Genomic DNA, 20777 nt, shown 5'->3' on the forward strand with positions numbered 1-20777 from the left:
GTTCTAATCCCGGCTCCACCACGTCTGCTGTGTGACCTTGGGCGAGTCACTTCACTTCTCTAGTCCTCAATTACCTCATCTGTAAAATGGGGATTGAGACAGTGAGCCCTACGTAGGACAGAGACTGGGTCCAACCTGATTTGCTTCTATTCACCCCAGTGCTTAGTACTGTACCTGGCATATAGTAAGCACTTAACAAATACCACAGTTATTATTATTATTGTTATTAAGCACTTGGGAGAGTACAATAGAAGCAGCATGGCCTAATGGATAGAACATAGGCCTAGGTGCCAGAAGGATGGGGATTCTAAGTCCGTCTCTACCACTTGTCCGTTATGTGAACTTAGGCAAGTCGCTTAGCTTCTCTGTGCCCCCATTTCCTTATCTGTAAAATGTGGATTAAGACTGTGAGCCCCATGTAAATGATTAGAAGGGAGTTGGAACGTGGACTTCATCCAACCTGATTAGCTTGTATCTACCCCAGCGCTTAGTATAGTGCCTGGCACATAGTAAGCACTTAACAAATACCAGAAAGCACACACACACACACATACCAGAATGGTAGACGTGTTTCCTGTTCATAAGGCCCATGTAGTCTAGAGGGGAGACAGACATTAAAATAAACTCTGGATATGTACATTAAGTGCTATGGGGCTGAGGGTGGGGAATATCAAGTGCTTAAAGGGTACAGATCCAAATGCGAGGGTGGTGAGAAAGGAGAGGGAGTAGCGGAGTTGAGGGCTTAGTAGGAGAAGGTCTCTTGGAGGAGATGGGATTTTAATAAGCCTTTGAAGGCGGGGAGTGCAGTGATCTATTACCTGTCTATCTATCTCTCTAGATATAGATATATATGAAGGGGGAGAGAGGATCCAGACAAGAGGTCGACGGTGAGATAGACGAGATCAAGGTACCATGAGTAGGTTGGCATTAGAGGAGTGAAACGTGTGGGATGAGTTGTAGTTGGAAATCAGTGTGGTAAGGTAAGAGTGGGTGAGCTGATGGAGTGCTTTAAAGCGGATAATGGTAAGGAGTTTCTTTTTGATGCAGAGGCAGATCATCTCCCTCCTCCTCCTCCCCCCTCCCATTCCCCCAGTTCTCCCCATTGGCCCTCCTGTGCCCAGGCTCAGGGGCTCAGCCCAGATTGGTAATGATGTATCCTCGGACCAAGCCTACCAACTCCCAGCCCCTCTGCTCCAGGCTTCCGGCACCCATGGATGGAGAAGATTGAAGTGTCTGCAGAGAGCCAAGGTCGACCTAAAGAGGCTGGTGAGGAGGACTGGGGGGCTGGGTCACAAGGTTAAAGTGGGTGATGGGCGTAAGAGCGGGACTGGTTTGGGGGTCAGAGAGGAGGCTGGGGTCCTGGGGACAGAGGGCAGGGCTGGTGGGTTTGAGAGGGGGGCTGGATTGGGAGTCAGAGGGAAGCTGGTATCCTAGGGATGGAGTGCCCGGCTGGTGGGGGACAGGGCGGTCGGGGGGTGCCGGGGCCGCTCCCCATCTCTGTCTCCAGCAGAACACGAACTTGAGGAAGGAGAATGACGGTGAGTCTCCCCCTCCCCCTACCCCCTACTCCGTTCCTCTTCAGCTCCAGGCCTCAGTTGCTCCGTGTTCATTTAGTCATTCATTCATTCAATTGTATTTATGGAGTGCTTACTGTGTGCAGAGCATTGTACTAAGCACTTGGGAAAGTACAATACAACAATAACAGTCCCATTCCCTGCCCACAGGGTGCTTACAGTCTAGAGGGGAAGACAGACATTAACGTAAATAAATTACGATATATACATAAATGCTGTGGGGCTGGGCTGGGCGGTGATTAAAGGGAGCGAGTCAAAGTGGTGCAGAAAGGAGTGGAGGAAGAGGAAAGGGGGGCCTAGGGAAGGCCTCATGGAGAAGATGTGTTTTCAATAAGGTTTGGAAGCTGGGGATAGCAATTGTCTCTCAGATTTGAGGAGGGAAGGTGTTTCAGGCCAGAGAGAGGGACACGGGTGAGGGGTCAGCGCTGAGATAGATGGGATTGAGGTACAGTGAGAAGGTTAGAATTACAGAAGCGAAGTATGTGAGCTGGGTTGTAGTAGGAGAATAGCGAGGCGAGGTATGAAGAGCCAAGATGATTGAGTGATTTAAAGCCAATGGAGGCGAGTTTTTGTTTGAGGCAGAAATAGATGGGCAACCACTGGCGTTTCATGAGGAGTGGGGAAACATGTCCTGAACTTTTTTGTAGAAAAATGATCCCGGCAGCAGAGTGAAGTACAGACTGAAGTGGGGAGAGACTGGAGGCTGGGAGGTCAGCAAGGAGGCTGATGCAGTAATCGAAGCAGGAGTGGATAAGTGATTGTATTAATCCATCCAGCAGTCTGGATGGAGAGGGAAGGGTGGATTTTAGTGATGTTGTGAAGGTTGAACTGACAGGATTTAGTGATGGACTGAATACGTGGGTTGAATGAGAGGAGTCAAGGATGACTCCAAGGTTAAAGGCCTGTGAGACAGAAACGATGGTGGTGGTGCTGTCTACAGTGATGGAAAGTCACGGGGAGGACAGGGTTTGGGAGGGAAGATAGTGAGATCTATTTTGCACATGTTAAGCTTGAGGTGACGGGCAGACATCCAAGTAGAGAAGTCTTGAAGGCAGGAGGAAATGAGAGTCTGCAGAGAGGGAAAGAAATCAGGGCTGGAGATGTAGATTTGGGTAGCACCCAAATAAAGGTGATAGTTGAAGCTCAGGGGGTGGAGAAGGGAACCGAATAGAGGTGATAGTTGAAGCTCACGGGGTGGGGAAGGGAAGGGAAAAACCGTCTCTGGGGTGAACCATCTGGAAAGCCCCCAGGGGAGCCCCTGGAGGCTCTCCTCCCCCCTTTCCTAAAGTCCTTCCCCTTCCCGCAAACCCCCTGGCAGCCCTGCAATGCCACGAGGAGGCTCTGCTCAGGTCAGGGGGATGGTTTCAAGAGGTCAGGGCAGGACTCACTGGGTCCAGAGAGGAGAGACTCTTCCCAGATCTCCGCCTCTGGCCCTTCTGCTCTGGGGAAGGGGGACGAAGGGGGAAGGTAGGGAAAGGTAGGGGAGGACGTCTCTGCCTCGCTCCATTCTGCCATTCTGTCCCATCCCGCAGAACTAGTGGTCAAAGTCGTAAGAAAATTTACAGCTTGGAGAACCAACCACAAATAATGATTATAATAATTGTGGTATTTGGTCATCACTTACTATGCGCCAGGCACTGTACTAAGCTCTGGAGTGGATATAAGCAAATTGGGTTGGAAACAATCCCTGTCCTATGTGGGGCTCACAGTCTACAACCTCGTTTTACTCTCATTATACTCGACCTTATTATTCTCTCCCAAACACTTAGTAGAGTGCTCTGCACACAGTAAGTGCTCAATAAATATGATGGAATGAATGCTATGGTATTTGTTAAGAACTTACTCTGTGGCAGGCACTGAGGGGGGTAACGGGAGGCAGGAGGGGGTGGGAGCGTTGCAGGGGGCTCAGAGCTGACCCCACCCCCCATCTCCCTACCTCAGTCCCCTGGAAATTGACCTCTATAAACTGCAAGCACAGCTGTGTGATGCAGAGGGTGGGCAGCGCTGTGGGACACTAAGGGAGAGGTGGGGCAGCTCTCTCTGAGGGCCGGCATCCCGCTCATCGCCTTCCCCTCTCCGTCCCCCTCCTGGACCTTCTAGATGCCTGCATAGGTGACAAGCAGCTAATAATAAGAATAATTGTGGTATTTTGTTCAAGTGCTTGCTACGTGTCAGGTGCTGTTCTAAGCCCTGAGGTGGCTACAAACAAATTGGGTTGGGCACAGAACCTGTCCCACATGGAGCTCACAATTTTAACCCCCAGTTTACAGATGAGACAACTGAGGCCCAGAGATGTAAAGTGACTTGCCCTAAATCACAAAGCAGACAAGTGGCAAAGGCGGAATTAGAACCCAGGTCCTTCTGACTCCCAGGCCAGTGTTCTATCCTCTAGGCCAAGCTGCTTCTGTGATAAAGAAATGAAGACTCCCAGACTCATGCTCTATCCACTAGGCCTGGCTGCCTCTATACTACAGAAATAAAGACTTTCAGACCTATGATCTAACCACTAGACAACTCTGCTTCTGTTCTAAAGAAATAAAGACTCCCAGCCCAGGCTTTATCCATTAGGCTATGCTGCTTCTGTGCTACTAGGTTATGCTGCTTCTGTCATACAGAAATAAAGACTCCCAGACTATATTAATAATAGTTATGGTGCTTGTTAAGCACATATTCTGTGCCAAGCACTGAGGTAGAAACAAGTTAATCAGGTTGAACACAGTCCCTGTCCTACAAGGGGCTCACACTCTTAATCCCCATTTTACAGATGGGGGTGCTGAGGCCCAGAGAAGTTAAGTGACGCACCCAAGGTCACAAAGCAGGTGTGTGGCTGAGCGGGGATTAGAACTCAGGTCCTTCTGACTCCCAGGCCCACGCTCTATCCACTAGGATGTGCTGCTTCGGTAGTACAGAAAAAAAGACTCCCAGGCCTGTGCTCGATCACTAGGCCACACTGTAATAAAGAAACCCTGGGATGGGGGATTGGGAGGGCCATGAGGGATGGGATTGGGGATGGGGGAATCCTCCACCCCACCTCAACCTGTCAGTTCAGAGTTGGCACTGGCTGGCCGGTCGGGGGCAGGGCCGGGGTCTAGATGATTTTGCATGGAAGAGAAGTGAGGAGAGGGAAGGGAGAGGGAAGGGAAGAGGGGGTGGTCCTGCCCGCTGCCTGGTCCTACCCGATCACAGCCCTTCCTTCTCTGTCCGTCTGCCTTTCTCTGTCCCCGTTGGCCCATCTCTGCATCTCTGTCTCACTACGATCCTCTGGGTCTCTCCTTCCCCTCTGCCTGCCACTTCTTCTCCCCTGGCCCCCATCCAGCTCACCCTGCTTGAGGGGGAGGTGGGGCTAGAGAGGGGTAGTGTGTCTGGGCCCCCGCCCCCCGCAAACTGGGCAAAATGTCAAATACGACTGAATGAATGAATGAAGACGTCAAGGAGAACCATAACCCTCAGGGGCCTCGGAGGACTCGGGGAGGGAAAAGGAGGAATCAATCAATCGATTGATCGGCCATATTTCTTGAGCGCTTACTGTTTGCAGAGCACTGTATTAAGCACTCAACAGCCCAGATCTCACTCCCAGGCCCCGATCACTTTTCGAAAATGTCATTCTGTACACCTCTAAACCCTCCTGTGGTTGCTTATTCCTCTCCGCCACAAGCGGAAACTTCTCACTACCAGCTTTACTCATTCAGCTCTCTCTCCCCACTACCTATCCTCGTTCCTCTCCCACTGCAACCCAGCTAGCACACTTTGCTCCTCTCAAGTCAACCTACTCACTGTGCCTCATCCTCATCTATCCTGTGGCTGACTTATGCTCACCCACTCCCTCCTGCCTAGAACTCCCTCCTCCTTCACATCCAGCAGAGGATTGCTCTCCCCATCTTCAAAGCCCTTTGCAGATCTCATCTCCCCTCGGTGACCTTCTCTCTCATTGATTTCTAATGTCCCCACCATCTTCCCTTTCTCACAAGCTCATAACCTCGATATCATCCTCATAATATCTCTCTCGTTCAAATTGCTTACTCCGTCTGTCACCAATCTTGTCAGTTCTACCTTCACAACATCTTTAGAATATGCCCTTTCCCTCCATCCAAACTACTACCACGTTAATACAGACAGTTATCAGATCCTGCTTCATCTACTGCATCAGCCTACTCGCTAATTTCCTCCTCCATATAATAATTACAATATTAATAATAATTGTGGTATTTATTAAGCACTTCCTATGCATCAAGCACTGTACGAAACACTGTGGTAGATACAAGTTAATTAGGTCCCACCTGGGGCTTACAGTCTAAGTAGGAGGGAGAAGAGGTATTGAATCCCCATTCTGCAGATGAGGGAAGTGAGGCACAGAGAAGTGAAGTGACTTGCCCGAGGTCACACAGTAGGTACATGGTGGAGGCGGGATTAGAACCCAGTTTCTCTGACTTCCAGGCCCACTAGGCCACACTGCTTCTCCTTATATACCGGACCACCCCTCTCCTCACCTTCAAACCCTTATTAAAGTCGCAACTCCTCCAAGAGGCCTTCCCCGATAAGCCCTTTTTTCCCCCACTCCCTCTCCCTTCTGTGTTACCTATGGAAGTGGATCTGTGACGTTTAGACATCTGGTCAGTGAGTCAATCGTATTCATTGAGCGCCTACTGTGTGCAGACCACTGTACTAAGCGCTTGAGCAAGTATAATAGAACAATAAACAGACACATTTCCTGCCCACAATGAGCTTTCAGTCCAGACCCTCAGTCCCACAGAATTTATTACATATCTATAAATTATTATAATCAATTACGAATTTATATTGTCTGTCTTCCCTTCTAGACTTTAAGCTTGTCGTGCGCAGGGAATGTGTCTACCGATTCTGTGTATCTCTCCCAAGTGCTTGTAAGTGCTCTGCACATAGTAAGTGCTCAATAAATTCCATCGATGGATTCACTGACTTCCCTGCTTTCTGTCTCTCCCCGCTCCCATCCGTAGTTCACTCCGCTGCTCAGATCATTTTCTACAAAACGTTAGGTCCACTTCTCCCAGCTGCTCAAAACCCACCAGTGGTTGCCTTGCCAACTCCGCATCAAACAGAAACGCCTTACCATCGGCTTTAAGGCACTCAATCAGTTTGCCTCTTCGTACCTCACCTCACTGAACTCTTCTGTGACCCAGCCCACACACTTCACTCTTCTAACACCTACCTACTCACCGTACCTCAGTCTCATCTGTCTCACCACCAACCTTTTGCTCGTGTCCTCCTTCTGGCCTGGAACTCCCTCCCCCTCCATAGCCAATAGACCACGGCTCTCCCCATTTTTAGAGGCTTACTAAGATCACATCTCCCTCAAGAAGCCTTCCCTGACCAAGCTCTCATTCCGCTGTTTGCCCTCCCTTCTGTGTCATCCATACACTTGGATCTGCACCCTGCAGGTTCCACAGAACTTACAAATCCTTATATTCTGCCATTTCCCTTATCTGTAATTTATATTAATGTCTGTTTCGCCCTCTAGTCTGTAAGCTCCTTGTGGGAACCGCTAAAATACACCCTTTCCTCTCCAGGCAAACTACTACTGCACTGGTCTAAGCACTTATCACATCCCACCTTTATATGGTCTTTGTTAAGCACTTACAGTGTGCATCAGTGTGCTCGCAGACATTCCCTCCTCCCGTCTCTCCCCACTCCAGCTTTATTTTTCTAAATAAAGTTCAGTTCACATCTTCTCGCTCCTCAAAACCCTCCAGGAGTTGCCCATCCACCTCTGCATCAAATAGAAACTCCTTACCATCATTGGCTTTACTGCACTTATTCAGCTGTCCCCTTCGTACCTCACCTCGCTGATTTCCTGCCGTAACTCAGCCTGCATGCTTCGCTCAACTACCAACTTACTCACTGTAGGTTGTCTACCTGGTTTATCTTGTCACTGACCCCTTTCCCACCTTCTCCCATTGGCCTGGAACTCCCTCCCCTTTCATATCCGACAACAGCCACCTTCTCCACCTTCAAAGCTTTATTAAAATCACATCTCCCAGCCGCTTTCCCCGACTGAGCCCTCATTTCCCCTATTCCCTCTCACTTCTGTGTCGCCCATGCGCTTGGATCTATACCATTTAAGCATTTGATATTCACCCTATTCTCAACCCCTCAACACTTTGATAAATATCCCTAATTTATTTGAATATCTGTCTCTCCCTCTAGGCCATAAGCCCCTTGTGGGCAGGGAACTCCGTTGTCTGGTACTTTCCCAAATGCTCTGTACAGTGCTCCGCACACAGTAAGTGCTCAATAAACACCGCTGATTGATTGGACAGGGATCACGCGTACCAATTCTGTTGTATTCTACTCTACCAAGAGCCTAGCACAGTGCTCGCCATACAGTACTCGCTAAATAAATACCATTAATTGACTGATTGATTCTGCAAGGGGGTTTGCCTGTGGGGGCTGGGATTGAGTTCGAATAATAATTATAATGGTATCTGTTAAGCAGTCACTATGTGCCAGCCACCGTTGTAGAGAGAGGATAATGGGGTTGGACACAGTCCCTGCCCCACATGGGGTTCACAGTCTTAACCCCATTTTACAGATGTGTGAAATGAGGCCCAGAGAAGTAAAGTGACATGCCCAAGGTCACAAAGCAGACAAGAGGTAGTGAGAGGACTAGAACTCAGGTCCTTCTGGCTCCCAGGCCTGTGCTCTATTCGCTAGGCCATGCTGCTTCAGCTCAGAAACCCCGGGGAGACGGCCAGCCAGGCCGATCACTGATCGATAACAAATAGTGGTCCTAATCAACATAATAAGCAATAATAATCTTAGTAATCAACACGCCTCCCCCCCGCCCTTCGGGGGATGACGTCATGGATCACGTGGGAAGGGCGTGACACGGGGCTCTTCCGGGTTCCCGTCGCGACGCCCCGTCTCCTCGCCCTACGGCCGCTCCCGCTTTGATTGGCACCTGAGCCACCCAATGAGCGTCGGGAGGTCCCGAGGGGGACCCCCGCGAGCGTCCAATAGGGAAGCCAAGGGGGCGGGGTTTAGAGAGCAGCGGCGGAGCGGGCCAATCCCCGTCGAGAGGACGCGCGGGAGGCGGGGCTCGGCGGCCGGCGGTTGACGGTGGGGAGAGGGGTCAGCCTGCCACCCCGTGACCCCCGACCTCCCTCGGCCTCATTCGTTCCAGTCCTATTTATTGAGCGCTGACCGTGGGCAGGGCACTGTACTGAGCGCTTGGGACCGTATCCCGTCCCCACCGGGCGGCCTCCGGGACGGTGTGTGTGGGAGGGTGTCTCCCTGCCGGGAACAAAGGGAGAGCCCGTCCCCCTCCCGCCCCCATCACCTTCCCCCCCCCCCCCCACTCCAAGCCATCCCTGTTGCCCAGGGATGCTGCAACAGGAGGGACTGAGGCTAGACAGCAGCAGGGACTTCCTGGCCCCGAGCGGGAGGCGGAGTGGTGCCCCGTCAGTCGGTTGTATTTATTGAGCGCTTACTGTGTGCAGAGCACTGTGTCAAACGCTTGGGAAAAAGTACACTAGAGCAGACACGTTCTCTGCCCACAACGAACATTTAGTCTAGAGGGGCAGGGGGCTAGGGGGGTCATTGTGGAGGTTGGGGTGACCCAGGAGCCTGCCCATCCCTACCCCTGCCCACCCTTGCCCCTGCCCACTCTTGCCCCTGCCCACTCTTACCCTGCCCACCCTTGCCCCTGCCCACCCTTACCCCTGCCCACCCTTACCCCTGCCCACCCTTGCCCCTGCCCACCCTTACCCCTGCCCACCCTTGCCCCTGCCCACCCTTACCCACCCCTACCCTTGCCCATCCTTAGCCCTGCCCACCCCTACCCCTGCCCACAGAGCTGCCATGGACCAGCCGGCGGGGCTGCAGGTGGACTACACTTTCCGCGGAGTGGAACACGTCGTGCGCCTGGCGGTGAGCGGTGGCGGCGGAGGCCGCGTCCTGGAGCTGGAGGTGGAGGACAAGATGACCACCGACCAGTGGCGGGGGGAGTTCGACACGGCGTGTGAGTCGGGGTCGGAGCGGGGGCTCGGGGCTGGATCTAGTCCCAGCGGGCTTCCCGGAGGCGTCAGTCTGTCAATTGTATTTACTGAGCGCTCGTGCAGAGCACCGTAGTAGGCGGTTGGGGGAGTACAATACAAGGGTAAACAGACACACTCCCTGCCCACAACGACAGTCAGCTTGGGAGTGTGGCCACCGTGGCTTCACCCTCCCTCCGCTTCCCCTTCTCTCTGCGGGTCCTCTTCTCCCCACCCACCCCTCACCAACCAGTCATCGAGGATCTGACGCACAAGACGGGCAATTTCAAGCAGTTTGGCATTTTCTGCAGTATGCTGGAGTCGGCCCTCACCCAGGTAGGGGGCGTGGAGGGGGAATTGGGAGGGGGGAGGGGCTAGCCGGCCTCCTGCGAGCTTCCCGGGTGGGGGACGAGGACAAGCGTGGGTTTGCGGGCCCCGGGTGTGTCTCTGGCATGGCCCTCCCCTGCCCCCAGAGCAGCGAGTCAGTCACCCTGGACCTGCTGACCTACGCTGACCTGGAAGCCCTGAGGATGCGAAAGGTGGGGGCGCGACCCGGCCCCCCGGCCCCCCGCTCCGCCCTGCTCAGCTCCAAGCGCTACCTCATCCTCGTCTACTCGGTGGAGTTCGACAGGTGACTGGGAAGAGGGCCTGGGGGTCGGGCTTAGGGGGAACGGGGCCTGGGTCTGCCGGAGCCCCGAGCGACGGCGTCACCCGTTCCTCCGGCCTCCAGGATCCACTACCCACTGCCCCTGCCCTACCTGGGCAAGCCGGACCCCGCGGCCCTGCAGGGAGTCATCCGGGCGCTCAGGGAGGAGCTGGCCCAGTTCAAGGCGGGGACCGGCCGCGACGGGGAGATCCGGCGGCTGCGGGAGCAGTCAGTGAGGCGGGAGCCCGCGGGACCCAGGGAGGCTCAGGGTGGAGGTGGACGGCCCGCCCGTGTCCGGTCCGGGCTCCGGCGGGTGGTGCCGCCGGGTCGGGCGGGGGCGGCTGGGCCCAGGGGTCGGAGGGAAGCGGGTGGGCCTGGCCCAGGTGGGTCGTCCCCTCCCAGGTGTCTCTACCACCGCCTGTCCTCCCCCTTGCACGTGCCCAAACCCCCCTCCCCCGGCCCCCAGCCCCTGCCGCTCTCCTCCTCTCTGGGCCAGGCTGTCCCAGGCGGCGGCGGAGAAGCGGGAGCTGGAGTCGGCGCTGAGCCGGGCCCAGGCGGCGGAGGCCCGGGTGGCAGAGGCCCGGCTGGAGGAGGTGCGGGGCGGGCGGGGGACCCCGCGGGAGGTGGCGGCGTTGAGGCAGCTGGTGCGCAGCCTGGAGGAGGAGCTGCTGCGCGAGCGGAGCCAGCACCAGCGTGCGGCCGGGCGCCGCGGACAGGAGTGCAGGCAGCTGGCCCGGGAGGTGGGGCCCGGCGGGAACCACCGGCGGCCGGGGGGGGGGGGGCGGGGACCGGGAGGCGGACCCCGGTGGGTGGGGCCCGAGGGTGGCCGTGGAGGCTGAGGCCCAGAAATGGACAGGATGGGGACACGGGGTGGCCTAGTGGATAGAGCACCGGCCTGGGAGTCACTTGTCCTCCGTGGGATCTTGAGTGAGTCACTTCAGTCCTCTTATCCTCAGTTCTCTCCTCTGTAAAATGGGGATTAAGACTGCAAGCCCCACGTGGGACGTGGATCGTGTGCGTCCCGAGTAGCTTGTATCCACCCAGTGCCTTGTACGTTGCCTGGTACAGAGTAAATGCTTAAAAATGGGCGGAAAGGGGAGAGCCCTGGGGGCAGCGCTCAGCCCACGTTGTCCGACCCCCTGTCCAGCTGGAGGAGGTCAAGGCCTCGGAGAGAAACCTGCGCATTCGGCTCAAGACGGTGTCCAGCGAGCTGGCCTTGTACAAGCAAGGGTGAGCTTGGCGTCCCGGACCCATCTCCTCTCCCGGGCAATCGATCTGTCGGTCGGGGTTTCTGAGCGCTTATTCCATGCAGAGAATCCTGTGCTAAGCACCTGGGAGAGTACGATAGAGGAAGTAAGCACTATTTCTGTCCTGAAGGAGCTTACGGTTTTTAGAGGGGACGGACGCTACAATAAAATTACCAATAGGGGAAGCGGCAGAGTGTAAGGATACGGAGATAAGGGCTGGGGGGCTGGGGCTGGGGTGCGTACCATAAGTGCTTAGAGGCTATAGATTCCAGTGCCCAGGTCATGGGGGAGGGAGGGAAAAGAAAGTGGGGAAATGAAGGGCCAGTCAGGAAAAGCTCCTTGGAGATGGAATCTTAAAAGGGCTTTGAAGATGGAGAGGGCGGCGGCCTTGTCGGATATGAAGGGGAAGGGCCCGGGCGGGGAGAGAGAGGAGACTGAGGCCCTGTGAGTAGATTGGGGGTAGAGGAGTGAAGTCTGGGCAGGGTTGTAGCGTCCTTCTCCCCCTCCCTGCCCAATTCTCCATTTGGGCTCCTCCTGCCCGACCCCCCACCGTGCTGTGTCTCAGGAGGAGGATCCCCGGGAGACCGAGCCCGTCCCCCCCACCCCGCACGGAGCGACCGTCTTCTTGGAGCCGGGCCGACCGCTCATCCTCCCGCGAGAGCCGTCCCCGCAGCCGGGGCCGCCCGTCCCCCTCCCCCACAGGTTTGTAGACCCGCAGGAGGGGTGATCTCTGGAGTACAGACTCCTCCCACCCCCTCCCCCTGGGCACCCAGGGTAGCGGCCCCGGAGGAACGGGGTAGGATCTTGCACGGGATTCATCTGAGACCCCTCCCGCTCCCGATCCGTAGGTGGCCGAGCCCCCCGCTTCGACCCCACCGCCTTTGTGCAGGCCCGGCAGCAGAAGCAGAAGGAGGTCGCCCGCAACAAGTGAGGGACCCCCAGCCCCTGCCTTCCCCACCCCTGGCTCCCAACCCAAGGGGCCCTCCCTGTCCCCCCCCCCCCCCACCAGCCTGTGGTGTTCCCTCCTTGGGGTTGGGGGAGAAACGGGCTGGGGGTTGGGGGAGAAACGGGCTGACTCTTGCTCCCCGACCCCCAGCTGACGCTCCGCTCCTGTTTCCCCTCAGCCAGCGTAAACTGCGTCTCGGCTCAGGGGACCCTCCCTCCGGGGGCCGGGCCAGGGGCCGCCCCCCTTCCCGGGCCTCCGGCACCGCGCTGGCCCGGGCAGGTGCCACAGGGAAGAGCCGGACCCGCAGCTCCTCAGGTGTGGGCAAGGGGCAGGCGATGGATGGGTTGGGAGTGGCGGGCCGGGCTGCGGGTGGCGTGCGTCCCCGTCCTGCCCTCACCCTCCCGGCCGTCACCCCTCTCCCCCGTGCCCGCAGTGGAGAGTTTCCGGAGTCAGCGTTCGTCCTTCAGCTCCGGCAGTGAGTTGGAGGATTTTTCCGAGCCCCTGCTGCCCCGCAGGTGAGGTACCCGTGGCTGCGGACCAGCTCGATGCCCCCCCCAGGGCAGGGAGCCCCCCGTGCTGGCCCACCACCCCAGCCCGCCCCTCTTTCCTCCCCGCTCACAGTGGCCGCCGGTGCCTGAGGAAGAGCAGACCGCCCTTGCGGGCCTCAACCTGGAACAGCCCTGTCGGGGTGAGGCCCCTTGCCCCTACTCGCCTTGTCCTGGAACAGCCCTGGGCATGGCGACCGCGCTCCCTCCTCACCCTCGTCTCGGAACAGCCCTAGTGGAATGACCCCCCTCCCCCCCAGCGCCCCGTGGACCTCATCCTGGAACAACCTCGTGCAGGGGTTGCCTTCCTCCCTTCTTCTGTGGTTCATATTCTGGGTGGTGTGGTGGGGGACAGCGGGCCAGGAACAGAGGCTTTTAAGGCAGGGAGGGGCTGGTTCGGAGCCGGTGGCGCTGGCAAAGAGCAGCGGGGACCCCGACTCCTCTTCTCCCAGGTGCCCCCTCCTACTGGCAGCCGCCAAAAACGCCTGGTCAGCAGCACCCCCAGCCCCGGAGGTCCTGGCAAAGGTGAGGGGGCCGGGCGGGGAGACCCCAGTGCCCCTACCAGATCCGATCCCACCTCGGTCCGCGCCCCCAGCCCGCACTGCCCGAGGCTGAGGCCACCGGGACCGTCCCGTCTCCCCACCAGAGAATGAGCTGTCGGAGCCGGCGGCCCAGCTGTCCGACATCGACGCGCGGCTGCAGGCGCTGCAGGAGTACATGACCCGGCTGGACACGAGGACGTGACCCGGAGCCCGGCGGCCGCAGAGAGGCCCGGGAGACGGCCGGGGGCCGGGGCCGGTGTCCGTCAGGGGGTTGTGTGTGTGTTTGTGTCCGTCTTTCTGCCTGCCTGTGGGCATTTGTAAATAAAACCGTTCGTTCACTAATGCAAGAAACCTCTTGCAGCGACGCGCTGAGCCGAGCAGAGTGGGGTGAAGGGTGGGACGGAGCCAGTGGGGCTGCTGCCGTGCTCTGGCTGCTAAGGGGGAGGGGCGAGCCGCGACCGCTTGACTGGCCCACCCCGGCCCCCGCTGGGCCGTTCCTCCTTGCCACCCACTGCAGCTTTCAGGACCAGGGGTCGAAAAAGTACATTTCCTCCAGGACGCCTTCCTTGACCAAGTCCTCATTTCCTGTTCTCCCACTCCCTTCTGCATCACCCTTGCACGTGGATTAGTACCCTTTATTCACCCCTCCCTCAGGCCCACAGCGCTTACCTACATAACCCATCACGCAGTAATCGTATCTGTTACACGTTCTCTGTGCCACAAAATGTACTGAGCACTGGGGGAAGGCAGCAGCATGGCTTATTGGATAGATCAAGGGCCTGGGAGTAAGAAAGTCATGGGTTCTGATCCTGTCTCTGCCACTTATCTGCTGTGTGACCTTGGGCAGGTCATTTCACTTCTCATGTGCCTCAGTTACTTCATCTGTAAAATGGGGATTGAGACTGTGAGCCCCACATGGGACAGGGACTGCGTCCAACCCAAGTTGCTGGTATTGACCCCAGTGCTTAGTACAGTGCTCGGCACATAGTAAGCGCTTAACAAAAACCATCCTTATCATTACAAGATCATCGGATTGGACACAGTTCCTGCCCCACGAAGGGCTCCAGGTCTCAATCCCCGTTTCACAAAGAGGGAACTGAGGCACAGAGAAGCTAAGTGATTTGTCACACATCGGACAAATGGATCTGGGATTAGACCCCAGGTCCTTCTGATTCCCAGCCCCCTACTCTATCGGCTGGGCCACGCTACTCTATGTTAACATAAAATTTATTATAAATACAAATAAATTTATATATATGTTAGTCTGTCTCCCCCTCTAGAATATAAGCTCGTTGAGGGTAGGGAATGTGTCTACCGATTCTTATCCTGTATTCTGCCAAGCGTTAAATTCAGTACATTGTCCACAGTGAGCGCTCAATATCACTGTTGGAAGGAGCTCTGGTATAGGTTCCCTCCGGCTTGTTGGCGCCGTATGTAGGGTGGGAAGTCACAGGGACTGAGCGCTTAGCGTAAGTCCCTAACCCGGGGAGGTTCCGACGGGGATTCCCCGGGGCTGAGGGATGCCAGGGAGAGGAGGGAGCCTATAGTCCCCAATCTAACCAGCTTTCTTGCTGTCCCGCCTCGAATCTCCCCTTTGTCCCTGCTGCTGCAGATAGCAGCGGGGCGGGGCAGGACCCAGGTAGTCGGCGCTTTTACCAAAGTGGCGGTGGTTCAGACTCCCAGGTTCCTACCTGCCTTCTGGCCTTCCTTTTCCCTTATCTTGGAGGGAACAAAGGGGCCTCGTCTCTCTGCCTCCGCGACCCGCCCGCACGTGGGCCCTTCCTTCTCTTAGCCAAATCGTTCCTCCTTTCCCTCCCCTCCTTCTCCAGGAAGCTATTTTTTTTTGTGGGGGACGGGTATTTGTTAAGCGCTTACTATGCGACTGGCACTGTATCAAGTGTTGGGGTTGGAGCAGCTAACCAGGTTGGACACTGTCCATGTTCCACATAGGGCTCACAGTCCTAATGCCCATTTTGCAGAGGAGATAACTGAGCCACAGAGAAATTCCAAAATTTCACAGCCGACAAGCGGCGGAACGGGGATGAGAACACAGGTCTCCTAGGCCCGTGTTCCGTCCACGCAGCCACGCTGCTTCTCTTTCTCGATTGACCCCTTGGCCTCCGCTGATACCGACCACCCCCCGGAGCCTTCCCCCAACCCCTTAGGGACAGACGCCGCTTCTCCGTTCGCGTCCCACCCCTCCCACCCCGAGAGCCCGTGGGTTACGAGCCGCCCCCCGTTGTCCTCGGTGAAGCCGAACTGCACCCACGCGGCCCAGTGGGAAACGACGAATCCTCCGGTCCGTGCCCCGGCTAGGGGGACCGGGGGGTCCCACCAGGCATCCCAGTCTCCGGCCTGTCCCGGGACACCAACTTCACTCTTCCAAAATCCCGAGAGCGTCTTTGAGCAAAGCTTCCCCCCAATCCCCCCGTCCCCTCACCCCCTCCCCACCTCAGACCCTCCCCCACCCGCCCCCCAGCCCCGTCCCCACTCCCCAAGCCCCTCCTCCACTCAGCCATCTCCCACTCATCTCCCTCTCCCTTCTGCGCCGCCCTGACTTGCTCCCTTTGCTCTTTCCGCCCCTCCCAGCCTCACACCACTTATATATAAATCTATTTTATTCATTTGTATTGACGTCTGTCTCTCCCCCCATAATAATAATAATAATTGCTCTAAGGGCTGGGGTAGAAACAAGATAGCAAGTTCCAGTAGGCCATGATGTTTCTGGACTGCGAGCTCACTGAGGGCAGGGAATGTCACTGTTTATTGTTGTATTGCGCTCTCCCAAGCGCTTAGTAGGGTGCTCTTCACACAGTAAGCGCTTAATAAATAAGATCGAATGAATGAATGATGATGATGGTATTTGTTTAAGCGCTTACTATGTGCCAAGCACTGTTCTAAGCGCTGGGGTAGATACAAGGTGATCAGGTTGTCCCACGTGGGGCTCACCGTCTTCATCCCCATTTCCCAGATGAGGAAACTGAGACACAGAGAAGAGAAAGCGACTAGCTGACAAGGGGCGGAGTCGACATTAGAACCCATGACCTCGGACTTCCAAGTCCAGGCTCTGTCCCCTAAGTCACGCTGCTTCTCTAATGAATGAATGAATCCAACCTAGTCGTTCATTCATTCAATAGTATTTATTGAGCGCTTTCTATGTGAGCGTGGCTCAGTGGAAAGAGGCCGGGCTTGGGAGTCAGAGGTCATGAGTTCGAATCCCAGCTCTGCCACTTGTCAGCTGTGTGACCGTGGGCAAGTCACTTCACTTCTCTGGGCCTCAGTTACCTCATCTGTAAAATGGGGATTAACTGTGAGCCTCACGTGGGACAACCTGATTACCCTCTATCTACCCCAGCGCTTAGAACAGTACTCGGCACATAGTAAGCGCTTAACAAATACCAACATTATTGTGTGCAGAGCACTGCACTAAGCGCTTGGAGGGTACAATTCGGCAGCAGATAGAGACTATCCCTGCCCAATAACGGGCTCATAGCCTAATCCCCACCCTCCCACCCCCAGCCCCATCGACATCTGCCCATCCCAGCCCCTTCCCCATCCTCGCTCCTGGTCAGGGGGCACCAGGGGGAACCAGCCCCCTCCCCACCCCTAACCCAGAGTTGACCCCAACCCACCCACCCCCCTCTGCGCCGCAGGCCTCGCCGAACCGGTGAAGCCCTGGCCCCGGCCCCCGACGCCCCCTCCCCCTCACCCCGTCCCCCATCCCGGCTTTGAAGCGCAGACCTGAGGCCCCGACCTCCTCCCGCCCCGCACCTGCCGCTCCTTAAGCTCCCCCTCGCCCCTCCCGCCTTTCGGCCCGCATATAGGGCCGGGCTCCGGGCTCTCCCGCTCGTCAGTCCGCAGGCCCGTCAGCTCGCCGAGAGGACTGGCGGCTGCTCGCTCCGCTCGCCCCTCTCTCCGGACAGACGTTGGGACAGAGCCGGGGTCGCCGAGATGCTGTTGCGCTGGGCAGCCCTGCTCGGGACGCTCTGCATCGGGAGCCTCGGTGAGGCCGGGGACCGGAGGGACCTGCGGGGCACGAGGTCGGGGGGCGGGCAAGGGGGAGAAGGGGGGAAAGGATGGGGAAGGGGCGGGGGCCTGGAGCTCCAGGGGAGTGAGACCTGCCCCTTCGCCCAGGGTGTCCCGAAATCGTCTCCCGCGCCCAGTGGCGGGCGGCCAAACCCCGTTGCCAGAAGCTGTTGGGGACACCGGTGGACACGGCCATCATCCACCACACGGAGGGGACGGCCTGTTCCTCCTCCACCAGCTGCCAGCGCGTGGTGAAGGCCATCCAGGACTTCCACCAGGGCCCCCAAAGGAAGTGGTGTGACATCGGCTACAAGTGAGGGGCGCGTTTCCCGGGACGGGGGGCGCGATTCCCGGGGCGGCGGGCCCGGGCCTCGGGTTCGTCCTGACGCCGCGCTCGCCCCGGTCCGCAGCTTCCTGATCGGCGAGGACGGGCGGGTGTACGAGGGCCGCGGTTGGAAGACCATGGGAGCCCACGCGGGATCCAAGGGGAACTGGCGATCCCTCGGCATCGCCTTCCTGGGATCCTTCGGCTGTGAGTGACGCCCTCTCCGCCTCCAACGCGGTCCAAGCCCCGGCCAAACCTCCCGTCCACCCCAGGGTCCGGCCCCAGCCCAGTTCCCCTCCCGATCCATCTGAAAAGCAGCGTGGCTTAGTGGAAAGAGCACGGGCTTGGGAGGCAGAGAACGTGGGTTCTAATCGCGACTCCGTCACGTGTCCGCTGTGTGACCTCGGCCAAGCCACTTCACTTCCCTGAGTCTCAGTTACCTCATCTGGAAAATGGGGATTAAGACTGTGAGTCCCACTTGAGACCAGCCGATTACCTTGTCCCAGGGCTTAGAAGAGCGCTCGGCACATTTTAAGTGCTTAACAAATGCCCTAATTATTATTATTATTATCCCCACCCAGTGTCCAGCTCCATCCATCCCTCGGTGTCCAGCCCCAGTCCAGCTCCCCGCCCTGTCCATTCCCCAGCGTTCGGGCACAGGGCCCCGTCCCAGCCATCCCCCACGCTTCTGCACCATCCTTTCTCACCTCTCTGTCCATCCTTTCATTCATTCAGTCAGTCGTCTTTTTTAAGAGCTTACCGTGTGTAGAGCACTTAACTAAGCACTTGGGAGAGTATAGTACAGCAGTGTCACTTTTCCTGCTCACAACGAGCTTACAGTCTAGAGTGGGGGAGACAGACATCAATACCAACAAATAAAATGACAGCTATGTCCATAAGTGCTGTGGGGCTGGGAGCGGGGAAAGAGCAATGGGAGCGAATCGGGGCGACCTAGAAGGGAGAGGGAGATGAGGTAAAGTGGGGCTTAGTCTGGGAAGGTCTCTTGGAGGAGATGGGCTTTCAATAAGACTTTGAAGTGAGGGAGAGGAATCTGAAGAGGATTTGAGGAGGGAGGGCGTTCCAGGCCAGAGGCGGGAGGCGGGCTAGGGGTCGGCGGCGAGCCAGGCGAGATGGAGGCTGACCCAGTGAGAAGGTTAGCACTAGGGGAGCGAAGTGTGCGGGCTGGGTTGTAGAAGGAGTGAGGTGAGGTAAGAGGGGACAATTTGTCCGCCCTGAGGGCCCCATCCCCCGTCCCTGCCATCCCCCGTCCCTGCCATCCCCCGGTGTTCGGGCTGAGGCCCCTATCTCCCCCCGCCCCAGCCACTTCCCAAGATCCTGCTCCATCCCAACCAGGCCCCACCCCCACTTCCCATTTCTTCCCTTCCCCGGGGCGCGGCGGGGTGGGGGGCGCAGGGCGGCCCGGCCCCCGCTCCCCCGGCATGCTGGGCCTTGGTGGTCCCGCCCAGCTTCCCCGCCACGTCTCCCGCAGCCCGGGTCCCGAACGCCAAGGCCCAGGCCGCCTTGCGGAGCCTCCTCTCCTGCGCCGTGAGACGGGGCGCCCTCCGGAACAACTACGCTCTCAAAGGGCACCGCAACTTCATGTCCACCTCCTGTCCCGGCCAGTCTCTGTACGACCTCCTCCGCCGCTGGCCCCATTTCCGGGCCTAAGCAACCCTGATCCCGCACCCCGCATCCCGAACCCCGGCCCCCACCTCCCCAATAAAACTCTGGAAACCGCTGTCGTGGTCGGAGTGTGGCTTGGAAGGGGGCGGTCCGGAGATCTCTTAGCGCCTGTCCAGCGCCGGGCCCTGCGCTCAATTCCCCGGCGGGGCCCCAGTCTGGAGAGGGAAAGTTGGGTATCCCCGCGGACGCCGAATTCGCAGTGGGAGCCCAGGGCGGAGAGGCTGGGGCTCTGAGGAGGGGCTTGTGGTCTTCACCCCGCCGGAGCCTCCCTCTGCCCCCTCCCCACCGAGCCGTGTCTCGCTCGGACTCCGGGCTCCGGGCCGGGCCGCGCCGGTGGATCGGGGCCGCGGCTCGGAGCGGGGGGCGGGGGGCCGGGCCGGGGGTCGGGTCGGGCCAGGCAGGGCAGAGGGCGGTGCTCGGAGTATGGGTTGGGGAGGGGGCTTTCGTGTTTGCAGGTTGGGGTGAGTTCTCTGGCTCCTCCCCAGTCCTGCTCTCCTGGAGTCGGCCGCCTCCCAACCGATGATGATGATGATGGTATTTGTTAAACTCTTACTGTTTGCCGAGCACTGGGGTAGATACAGGGTGATCAGGTTATCCAACGTGGGGCTCGCGGTCTTAATCCCCAGTTCACAGATGTGCTATCCGAGGCACAGAGACGTTAAATGACTTGCCCAAAGTCACACAGCTGATAAGTGGTGGAGCCGGGATTAGAACCCACGACCTCGGACTCCCGAGGTCTTTCCACTAGCTGCTTCTCCGGGAGTCACACTCCTCCAATGCTTCTAAGTTGCCCGGGTCTCGTCCCGTCGCCCCTCTTTGACCGGATCCTTCCCACTTCCCTGCTCGCTTCACCCAGGCCGCTTGACCTAGTGGAGCACGGGCCTGAGAGTCGGAAGAACCTGGGTTCTAATTCCAGCTCCACCGCTTATCTGTGGTGTGACCTTGGGAAAGTCACTTCACTTCTCTGGACCCCAGTTACCTCATCTGTAAAATGGGGATTAAGAGTGTGAACCCCACGTGGGACAGGGACTGTGTGCAACCTGGTTGTATCTAGCTCAGCGTTTAGTACAATACCTGGCACATGGTAAGCGCTTAACAAATACTATTTTAAAAACGCCTCAGCCCCACGGGTGCCTGCTCTACTTTTTGCGCCACCAGCCTTACGCCCGGGACGGAACACTGCTGGAGAGGCCCGGCTGGGAAGGAGGGTCTAGCACAGGGAGGGGGCTGCACGGGG

At 57.6% G+C, this 20777-nt stretch overlaps 2 protein-coding genes across 4 annotated transcripts; both read left to right on the forward strand.

Annotated features, from left to right (window-relative positions):
• The first annotated feature begins 1083 nt into the window (after window positions 1-1083).
• Window positions 1084-13848, forward strand: CCDC61 (coiled-coil domain containing 61). Of its 3 annotated transcripts, none has more exons than XM_029065260.2 (14): window positions 1084-1266; window positions 9401-9567; window positions 9834-9916; window positions 10054-10211; window positions 10311-10454; window positions 10723-10966; window positions 11374-11456; window positions 12039-12175; window positions 12322-12400; window positions 12598-12734; window positions 12853-12934; window positions 13041-13107; window positions 13417-13489; window positions 13611-13848. In XM_029065260.2, the coding sequence occupies exons 2-14, from the start codon at window positions 9408-9410 to the stop codon at window positions 13706-13708; spliced, it is 1545 nt and encodes a 514-aa protein (XP_028921093.1). In that variant the 5' UTR covers window positions 1084-1266; window positions 9401-9407; the 3' UTR covers window positions 13709-13848. The 3 variants fall into 3 exon arrangements, with proteins under 3 accessions (XP_028921093.1, XP_028921092.1, XP_028921094.1); XM_029065259.2 differs by lacking the exon at window positions 1084-1266 and adding an exon at window positions 8620-8818; XM_029065261.1 differs by lacking the exons at window positions 1084-1266; window positions 9401-9567 and having other exon boundaries at window positions 9835-9916; window positions 10059-10211.
• Window positions 13849-17457: 3609 nt separating this feature from the next.
• Window positions 17458-19525, forward strand: PGLYRP1 (peptidoglycan recognition protein 1). The gene is made up of 4 exons (XM_029064975.1): window positions 17458-17509; window positions 17641-17845; window positions 17943-18064; window positions 19347-19525. Exons 1-4 carry the CDS (start codon window positions 17458-17460, stop codon window positions 19523-19525), a joined length of 558 nt encoding a protein of 185 aa, XP_028920808.1.
• Window positions 19526-20777: the final 1252 nt, after the last annotated feature.

This window comes from Ornithorhynchus anatinus, chromosome 5 (assembly GCF_004115215.2).
Source record: "Ornithorhynchus anatinus isolate Pmale09 chromosome 5, mOrnAna1.pri.v4, whole genome shotgun sequence".
NCBI lineage: Eukaryota > Metazoa > Chordata > Mammalia > Monotremata > Ornithorhynchidae > Ornithorhynchus > Ornithorhynchus anatinus.

What these genes read in the sequence shown, in the direction of transcription:
- CCDC61 (XM_029065260.2), top strand. Translation starts at nt 9,408, where the DNA reads ATGGACCAGCCGGCGGGGCTGCAGGTGGACTACACTTTCCGCGGAGTG. An exon ending in ATCCGGCGGCTGCGGGAGCA is followed by an intron (nt 10,455 to 10,722) that starts GTCAGTGAGGCG and finishes TCTCTGGGCCAG; the next exon opens with GCTGTCCCAGGCGGCGGCGG. An exon ending in CCCGTCCCCCTCCCCCACAG is followed by an intron (nt 12,176 to 12,321) that starts GTTTGTAGACCC and finishes CCCGATCCGTAG; the next exon opens with GTGGCCGAGCCCCCCGCTTC.
- PGLYRP1 (XM_029064975.1), top strand. Translation starts at nt 17,458, where the DNA reads ATGCTGTTGCGCTGGGCAGCCCTGCTCGGGACGCTCTGCATCGGGAGC. An exon ending in TGGTGTGACATCGGCTACAA is followed by an intron (nt 17,846 to 17,942) that starts GTGAGGGGCGCG and finishes CCCGGTCCGCAG; the next exon opens with CTTCCTGATCGGCGAGGACG. An exon ending in CTTCCTGGGATCCTTCGGCT is followed by an intron (nt 18,065 to 19,346) that starts GTGAGTGACGCC and finishes CGTCTCCCGCAG; the next exon opens with CCCGGGTCCCGAACGCCAAG.